This window comes from Salvia splendens, chromosome 7, assembly GCF_004379255.2.
Source record: "Salvia splendens isolate huo1 chromosome 7, SspV2, whole genome shotgun sequence".
NCBI lineage: Eukaryota > Viridiplantae > Streptophyta > Magnoliopsida > Lamiales > Lamiaceae > Salvia > Salvia splendens.
Genome location: NC_056038.1, coordinates 8,988,118 through 8,997,785, shown reverse-complemented (window position 1 = coordinate 8,997,785; position 9,668 = coordinate 8,988,118). Strand labels below are relative to the sequence as shown.

Here is a 9,668-nt window from a genome sequence, read left to right as displayed (position 1 = left end):
TTTCTCTTTTATAGAGACATCCTTGAATGTTTTATGTTCCACTTTCGATGTGTGACAAACTCATTCTTAGTTGTGTTTTTTAATTAATGTACCTTTTTTAAATTTTAATATTATTATTGAGTTTTCCCGTATCTGTGTCGTAAATTTAATTCCGTATTTTGTGTGATTGTCAATTATTATTTATTTTATATAATTACGAGTGATGTGGCTAGGCTATTACTGGGCTATTTGCTTGTCCTGATGATGTGGCGGGAGGATTTTTAGTGCTGATAATGTGGCAGAAGGAGTTTGTGGCTGAGCTATTGCTGGGCGAAAGCCACTGAAGATGCCCTGATTGTCAATTATTCAGCTTATATAATTTTGAGTGATGTGACTAAGCTATTGCTAGGCTATTGCTGGGCTATTTGCTTGTCTTGATGATGTAGTAGAAGGATTTTTAGTGCTGATGATGTGGCAGGAGGAGTTTGTAGCTGGGCTATGGCTGGGCGAAAGCCATTGTGGATGCTCTCACTCTTAGAAGATTTTTCTAACTTTTTCCAACACCTTATTCTCACTTTCCCCACCCCTCATTTATGTATTGCTCCACTTTTGCTTTGGAAAAGGATTGATGACCAAAACAATGTTATAACATGGTTGTCAAAAAAGTTCTAAAAAGATAAAAGTAAAATAATTTCAAAAATATCATATAAGCCACTTGTAACCTCATCAAGAAAAATCTTGTGAGAAATCGTTAACATCCAAACATGTCACAAGACATCAGCAAAGAGCAACTATACAGACAGACACACACACACAGTCCTTGATTAGCTTTTTTTCGCTGTGATAAAGTTAAAAAGGTTCTGTTGTTGCCCTATTTGGAGTGAAGTGGAGATGCTGAAGGCCTCGGATAAGCGGTGTGTGCCACTTTGTTGCTAGGAATAACATCACCCGCGCTTCGTCTGCGCTGCCTAGATCCATCGCGGCTTTTGCTGGCATTGCTGTCTGTGCTCTTGGTGGAGTCTTTTATCTGCTCAAGTTCTTTCACTACATCTTGCATATTCGGCCTCAGCTTAGGCTCCAAAGATATGCATCGCAGAGCAAGGTTGGCCACTTTCTGAGCCACTTCCATCGAGTACTGCCCTTCTAGGCGGTTGTCCATGATGCGGAAGACCTTGCGCTTGTTGGGTAGGAAGGGTCTGCACCACTCTACGAGGTTGTGTTCGCCAGACGGCCTATTTTTGTCGATGGCTCTCCTGCCCGATAACAACTCAAGGAGCACCACTCCATAGCTGTACACATCACTCTTTGTAGTCAAATGACCTAACTCCACACAACATGGTGAGATCAGTCAATGAGCCACCAAAACAGGAGACAACTAGCTTTAAGTGATAATGCCTCAATTCAAGAATCATACCGGTAGCAAGATATTCTGGGGCTGCATAGCCATAGGTTCCCATGACTCTCGTGGACACATGGCTTTTATCGCCAGTCGGCCCATCCTTGGCCAATCCAAAATCAGAAAGTTTTGCATTGTAGCTCTGTGACATCACAATTTATGAATTTCAGAATTTGTTCTCGAGAGACTATAGCCATTTCTGCAAATTCTGTTTTTTGAAGTCTATGCATCAACGATTGCATAAGGACTATAACCATTTGTGCAAATGCTAAAGGCTTTAGTGAAAGATGAGTAGTAGTTTACCGAGTTGAGAAGTATGTTAGAAGTTTTGAAGTCTCTATAAATGACTTTAGCTTCAGAGCTGTGAAGAAAAGCAACCCCCTTTGCAGCTCCAACAGCAACCTTAAGGCGAAGGTTCCAAGAAAGAGGTTGGAAGTACGAACCCCCTACAACATAACAACACCATTTTAGGAATTCCAAATCTATAAGATTGTAAGAATGACTCACTTCGAAAGAGATGATTCTCCAAGCTCCCACGAGGCATGAACTCATAAACCAGAAGCCTATAATCATCCTCCAAGCAATAACCAATAAGCTTCACAAGATTGGGATGAGAAAACTGCCCCAAATAGTTCACTTCTGCCTGCATTCACCACAAATACATCACTTCACAATCAACAACACATGGTGTCAAAATCAAAAGGAGAGGAAAATTGATTGAAAACTCACCAACCACTCCCTATGGCCTTGAACGCTTTCCTGGTGGAGCTTCTTGACTGCGATGACCATGCCCGTCCCAGGCTTGGTAGCAGTGAAAGAGTTCTCATCAATCCAACCTTTGAAGACGGAGCCAAATCCACCTCCTCCAAGCACACTATCTGGCCGGAAGTTTCGGGTGGCCACCTTGAGATCAGAAAAGTTGAAGCTCTTGAGGTTAGGTGACTGCAAAATCTCACCCTCGGTCCGAGGAGTAGGCGGAACAGAACTTGTCGAGTTCTTGCTGCAATCAGTACTCATATTATTCGAGCCCGAGCTAACATATTGCGAGTTTAGACCTGGATGGATCAATCCAAGAATTATATTACTACTATGTTTCAGGGTTCTACCTCTCTAAAGGGAAAAGAAATGCTAGATTGCATACTAAATTCATGAAGGCAAATATTGATAAAATGATTAAAGAAACAGGAATCCAAATCCCATCATTTTGCAGAGAACACAAAAGCAGCAATGAAGCATAAAATGGTAAAAGAAGTACAAAATTCATGGTATAAATATCTGAGTCAGATAAACAAAGGTGAGTTGTGGAGGAATTATGCAGCAGAAAAAAGAAAGTAGAAGATGGTGATTAATTACCAGGATGAGCTGGGCTTTCAGCTTTGACTCTAGCACTCAAACAAATCCCCATATCAACAAATTCTGCAGACCACAAAGGGAAAGTATGAGCAACTGAATATCAGATCTCCAACTAAAGGTGTGAAGTGAACGCACGAAAAACACGTAACACTAATTTTTTTTTTTTTTTTCAAAATTTCATCAGAGAGAAATCAAATGCTATTGCCTCTTTTTCAGCAAATTAAACAACCCACCCACCAACTCCTTCCTCCACCACGCAATAATCAATACATCAACATCATCTCAGCGCACTTTAAAGTCGAAGGTGCAGGTTTATCTGTTCTTAGCTTTATCAGTAGCTCAGCCTGTATTTCCGTGCGAGGGAGAGAGTTGACTAAAGTGAGAAGTGAAACATTAAAGAGAGGGATAGGGTGGGAAGAAGGTTGGGAGGGAAAGGATATTAATGGCGGCCTCGGGAGTCAGGGTCCCCTCTTCAACTTGTGTGCTAAATACAAATACAAATACAAATACAAATACAAATACAAATACAAATACATATACAAATACATATACAAATACAGCAATAGATAGATAGGCATAGTAGTCATAATGCGTAGACACACAGACACCCATGCGTGTGTGTGTGAGAGTTCCGCCTCCATTTGACATGTGAGCTGCATTCATACAGCTGACGTGGAGGTGGCCGGCACGCATAACGTCATCTCTTTAGTTGCTTAATTGGGCAATTAGCTGTACTAATAATAGTCATTGTTTTGTTTAAATATTTGGAGATTACTAATCCTATAACTACAGATTTGACAATTCTATACGACTGCATCTTTTATTACAGCGTTTATATTTCAATTCAAATACTATGTGCATAATTATGTGCAAATTATAGTAGCATAAATTATCACTTTATTTTTTAACTTTATTTTTGTTATTATAATTGACTAGATACATTGTGGTGCCCTTCGCTTCGTTAGATAACATAATAGTGAGATATATTATATGAGATAGTAAAAATAAAGTTTATCTAAAATTAAATAAGTCATAAAGATAGAGGTGAAATGAATAATCATGAGACACAATGTAATATTAATATTATGAAGACGGATATATATACATTATATAGACATATCATTTTACAAAACAAAATAACAGAACAACAATATAAAATTAAATATATATAGTCATAAATAATGTACTACTCCCACTATACATGACAATGCGATGAAAATACTACGATGAAAATACTACTCCAGCTATTAAATTTGTAGTCTTGGTTGGCAAATCGTGCGGATTGGGTCGCTATCGGGTCAACTCAATGTTCTTATCGTGTTCCCAACCTTATCGGGTCCCAACCCAACCCAACCCGAAATCATCGTGTTCTTATCGGGTACAACCCAACGGATTCGTGTCGGATTCGTGCGGATTTTGTGTCATCCAAAAAAATATCGGTCATCTTTTAATAATAGTAAGTTACTACACTATAGTTTAACGCTATACGATAACGACCGACATATGATATTATATAATTAAAATTTGATATTACATGATAAAATAAGATATTACAAAATTAAAATAATTAATTAAAATAATTAATTAAAATAATTTTTAAATCCAAATAATAAAATTAAAGTATATTAAAATTAAATCTAAATAATAAAGTTAAAATAATTAAAATAATTATTTTTTAATAAAATTTAAGTATGTAGTAATATTTTTTTTATCATAAAAATAAATAATAATAGTATTAATCATATTTTTGCTAATAAAATTAAAATATAATATATTTTTAATTAATAAAAATAATTAAAATTAAAATTTAATATATTATTTTAATTAATAAAAATAATCAAAATAATTCTTTTTTTTTTCTTAACGGATAACCCAACCCGACCCAAATCCGACCCAACCCAACCCAACCCAAAATTTTCGGGTTCTTATTGAGTCGACCCTATAAGGACCAAAATCTTAAACGTGCGTGTTCGTGTCGAGTTAACTTCGTGCGGATTCGTGTCGGATCAAAAATTGTCAGTCCTGCCCCACCTATGCCTACCTACCTCTAGTGGCAAAACATCAAATGGAAATACTACGATGAAATACAATTTTCTATAAATTGACACCCAATCGAAAATGGTTGTTAGTCCAATAGTCGTAGGCAAGGTCAATAGGAGTACGAAATCGACAAGCAGTATTCTTGGTTCAGGATGAATAAATAATAAACTAGGTAATTTGTATCAGCCACAAAATTTATTTCCAATTTAATGGTAAAACATAGCTCGTTTTGCTGATTTAATTTAAATGATCCCTACTAAGAGCATCCACAACCATGCTCTTGCCAACGAGCACGGTTGTGGGTCCGGCCCCACTTTTTCTGTCTGCTCTTAGGCAAGAGCACAACATCCACAGCCGTCAGGGGAGGACGCAGAAATAAATACGATTAGGGGCTAAATTTTTAAAATTTTATTTAAAAATAAATTTACAAGTAATTTAGATTGTCAATAGGGGCTTTTATACTATAATATGTGTAAAATATGGATACATTTTGAAACTTTAAAATAGAAAATTTAAAAAAAAATTAGATTCATTAGGGGCTAAAGCCATACCCCATTTATATGTAGGTCCGCCCCTGACAGTCGTGCTCTTCCGCAAGGACGAGCACAAGGGCCCCACCATTCTATTATTCAATTTGAATAAAAACATTTTCACAAAATTAAAATGCATTAAAAATATCCGGAATAATATTACAAATTACAAATAAAATAAAAATTACATATTAAAATCCTAAAAAATAAAAATTACATAATTAAAATTCTAAAATTTAAAAAGTACGTAATTAAAATCTTAAAAATTAAAAATTATATAATTAAATTCATAAGTGACCGAATTTCGTCCAAATGGATGATGAATGTGTGTATTTATAGATGGTTTTAGGATTATTTTTTTTTAATATTTTCAAAAAAATTTCAAAAAAACGGTAATAAAACGACTATATTTTTGGGAATCCGAAAATATTTTTTTATTTTTGGTATTATTTTTTATTTTTTTTAAAAAAAGAAAATGCCAACAGCCAATAGAAACACGTCACGTCGCCCTGCTCGCTGGCACGGATGTGCTCTTAGCTAAGAGCACGTCCGTGCCAGCGGCGGACAAGCGTGTCCTTGCCAGCGGCAAGGACAGACGGAGAGCTTGTGCTCACCGTTGCAGATGCTCTAATGTTGAGTTAAATTGCATGTTCATATAATTGCTACTTTACTTAAATGATACACTCTTTTTAATTGGAGTATGTAGCTTGTTTGTTTAGAAGTAGCACAAACGACATGACTTATATAGTGATATAAATCGTGGTACGTATGGTTTACAATTACTTACTCAAAACTTAAATAAATAAGTTACATAAATAATTAATTTAAAGCCTAATGGAAAACTATAAATACTTGACAGTTGTACTTCATTATGCAAAAATAATAAAATTATAAACATTGAGATTTTTTTTGTGGCAGTTTTTGCTTAGGTTGCCTATTTAGTTCAAAGTAAGTATACAACTAGTTTACGAAAATATTGTTGTGGCTTTAAAGTTTAGATGTGGAAGGAGTACTAACAACGATTTTTATACATACATACGTGTATCTTTCAACTAAAAAAGAAAAAGGGAAACGAAAGCCACATATTTCTGCAATTCAAAGCGTTTCCTATACCTTGACTACTAAAAATTAGTAGTATGAATTTTCAAATGAGTGTATTTATTGACGAAATTTGGATTAAATAATGAAGTACAGTGTCATTGTCATGCATAGTCTATTAATTCATTGGGTGATGAAACTCGAGCTCAAACACGCTCAAACGTGCAAGGCCCGCGTGCTCCCGACCTTAGAGTGTCATCATGCTCCGGCATGAGCACGGTGATATGAATTATACTATATGATGGGTCATCCTCCTTTCATTTTCCTCATATTATAATTACTCAGTGAATAAAAATCCATTCTTAATTTAAAAAATGCATATATGATGTGGATTTTTTTTTTTATAGAAATGCATGAACATGTAATAGCCTTAATGTTTGCTAGTCAGAATTAACAATATTTGATCTGATAACTAATAATATCGTAGTAAAACTATGTTTGTTTATTAACATAAAGTTCTTGTTATAATATCGACCGACCATAAATAAAATTGAAATACTTAGCCATTTAGTCAATCGAAAATTGAGACACGTCTATGTCGCGACAAAGGAAACAATTTATGTATATCATAAATTAGATATATTGTTGATAAAAATCAAAGCAAAGATATGATGCTGGAAAAAAGGTGCAATCAGCCACTTATTTCTGATATCCTTTTCTACACTTTCACTTTTTCAATGTTAAATTGAATATAGTTGTGCAACTATAATAATCTGCCAGTATCTAGATGTACCCGCATCGATGATTATAATAATAACGTCATTAATTACTTTCAAATCTCATGTGATGCCAGGTCGAATAGGAGATATTGTCCTTTTAGTTCCTGTGTCTTGTTTGGCTTGTTATAGCATCCACAGTGGTGCGGATGTCTCGGCGGACATTTCGACGGATTTCCCAAAAACACTTCCTGTCACGTCATAAAGGCTTCTGCAGTAGTGCAGATGTCCCGACGGACATCCCAAAAACACCTTCTGCCACGTCATATGGACTTCCCACTGCGGATGCCACGTCATACGGACATCCCACTGCACAGTGACGGACATCCCCAAGGACATCCCGACATTAATAAAAATTCACAAATTCACAAATTAAACAATTTACAGAATTAAAAATTCCAAACGAATACGGAATAAAAATTTCATTAATTAAAAAAAATAAAAGTACATTACACCAAATTAAAAAAAATACATTTCAACAATTAAAAACTCAATCAACGACGACCCCTCCGCTTACATACTTCTTTAATTATATCGTTCTGGAGTCGAACATGGGCTTATTTTTGGCGCATGTCGGCGAATGCACGGACTCGATCGACATCGTCATGGGGTATCCCCATGCGTACATTATCAGTGGCCACGCCGTGGCTTGGACCAGCAACATCAACATCATCATTGGCCCAATCAGTCAGCGTTGGACCTTCATCTTCGACAATCATGTTTTGCATGATAATACATGCGTACATGATGTCGGCGATGCTGTCAACATACCACAGCCGTGATAGGCCCTTCACTGCCGCCCATCGAGACTAGAGCACACCAAATGCCCGTTCCACATCCTTGCGCGCTGCCTCCTGACGTTGCGCAAAATATATCTTCTTTTCATCTGTTGGGCATCTGATTGTCTTCACAAAGATGGGCCACATCGGGTATATCCCATCCGCCAAATAATAGCCCATACTCTGCTGGTTGTCGTTGGCGACGAAATTGACGGCCAGACCGACGCCCATGCACTGGTCGTTGAAAAGGGGCGACGACTGGAGGACGTTGATGTCGTTGTTAGACCCGGCTACTCCAAAATAGGCATGCCAATTCCACAGCCGGTAGTCAGCTACCGCTTCAAGGATCATCGTGGGATTCTTGGCCTTGAAACCAGTAGTGTACATCCCTTTCCAGACAGCGGGCCAGTTCTTCCATTCCCAGTGCATACAATCTATGTTGCCTAACATTCCCGGAAACCCGTGCTAATTCCCGTGCATATCCAGCAGAGCCTGACAATCTTCGGGGGTAGGCTTCCGAAGATACCTATCCCCGAATATCTCCCTAACGCCCTGACAAAAATACTTCAGGCACTCGCGGGCAGTCGTCTCGCCGATGTAGAGGTACTCGTCGAACATGTCTGTCGCGCCTCCGTATGCCAACTGTCTGATTGCGGCAGTGCACTTCTGAATCGGCGTGTGGCCAGGTTTACCAGCCGCATACCCCCGCACCCTGAAATACCCGTATCGACGCTCTAAAGCGCTCATGATACGCAGAAAGAGCGGACGATGCATCCTAAAACACCGCCGGAACATGTTCTCCCCATATCGTGGCTACGGAGCGAAGTAATCCTCGTACAACCAACGGTGTGCAACGAGGTGGTCCCGGGGTACTATAGATCGACGATGGATGGGTCGAGGTACAGCCGGCTCCAAGGCCGCTTGTTCCTCCCTATCCGCTCCCTCTCGCACACGTGCATGAATCAACCGCATCATGTGTTCATAATGCCCACCACTACCACCACCACTACCACTACCACTACCAGCCATTTCGGATATATAAAAGAAATTTAGAGAGAGAGAAACTTGTTAAAACAAGTGGTGCGATTGAAATGAAGTTCAACAAGTCGTATATATAGACTTTTAAATAAAAAAAATTTAAAAATCAGGACGTCCGTCGTGTCTCCGCAATGACGGACATCCGCGGAACTCCGGTGTCCGCAGAGGACGTCCGTATCCGTCTCGAGCCATTGCTGATGCTCTAAGGACATCCCACTGCACTGCCACGTCATAAGGACGTCCCACTGCACAATGGCGGACATCCCCAAGGACATCCCGACGGACTTCCCACAATAATAAAAATTCACAAATTCACCAAATTAAACAATTTATGGAATTAAATAATTTACGGTATTAAAATTTCGACACAAATACGGAGATAATGTAGCTACTTTATTTAAAACTAAAAACATGCATAATTTTTAAAAAAATACATAGTTAAAAAAACAACCTACAACTTCGACAAATACGACCCCCGTCTCACTCCTTGTCGTCCTCGTCGCCAGTCTCATCATAATTCTCGGGCAGGGGTGGCATCCCCAAATCGCGCCGCATACTGTCGATGACATCCTTCGGCATAATCTTGTATAAGGGGTCAGTCGCTGAAAGCCACTTCTCCATGGTGATTAAAAGTAAATCATGCTGCTGTATGCGGGCGAGTGCAGGGAGCTCGGGATCGATCTGGGAAGGAGCTGCCGATTGAACCTCGGGTCCGGACCCGCTGGCGCTTCCCCTAACC

The 9,668-nt window shown here is 38.4% G+C and overlaps 1 protein-coding gene across 3 annotated transcripts; it reads right to left on the bottom strand.

Moving 5' to 3' along the window:
• Positions 1-656: 656 nt before the first annotated feature.
• LOC121742167 (probable serine/threonine-protein kinase PBL9) lies at positions 657-3,210 on the bottom strand. Of its 3 annotated transcripts, none has more exons than XM_042135222.1 (7): positions 2,934-3,210; positions 2,729-2,791; positions 2,105-2,430; positions 1,883-2,018; positions 1,679-1,821; positions 1,394-1,517; positions 657-1,299 (listed from the first exon to the last, which is right to left on the bottom strand). In XM_042135222.1, exons 2-7 carry the CDS (start codon positions 2,778-2,780, stop codon positions 851-853), a joined length of 1,230 nt encoding a protein of 409 aa, XP_041991156.1. In that variant the 5' UTR covers positions 2,781-2,791; positions 2,934-3,210; the 3' UTR covers positions 657-850. The 3 variants fall into 3 exon arrangements, with proteins under 3 accessions (XP_041991156.1, XP_041991154.1, XP_041991155.1); XM_042135220.1 differs by having other exon boundaries at positions 2,962-3,209; XM_042135221.1 differs by having other exon boundaries at positions 2,966-3,209.
• Between the last annotated feature and the right edge of the window lie 6,458 nt (positions 3,211-9,668).

Excerpts from the sequence above, each read along its gene's own strand:
- LOC121742167 (XM_042135222.1), bottom strand. The coding sequence starts at position 2,780 with ATGGGGATTTGTTTGAGTGCTAGAGTCAAAGCTGAAAGCCCAGCTCAT. Across the intron at positions 2,431-2,728 it reads TGAAAGCCCAGCTCATCCTG|GTCTAAACTCGCAATATGTT; the intron begins GTAATTAATCAC and ends TGATCCATCCAG. Across the intron at positions 2,019-2,104 it reads AAGGCCATAGGGAGTGGTTG|GCAGAAGTGAACTATTTGGG; the intron begins GTGAGTTTTCAA and ends TGGTGAATGCAG.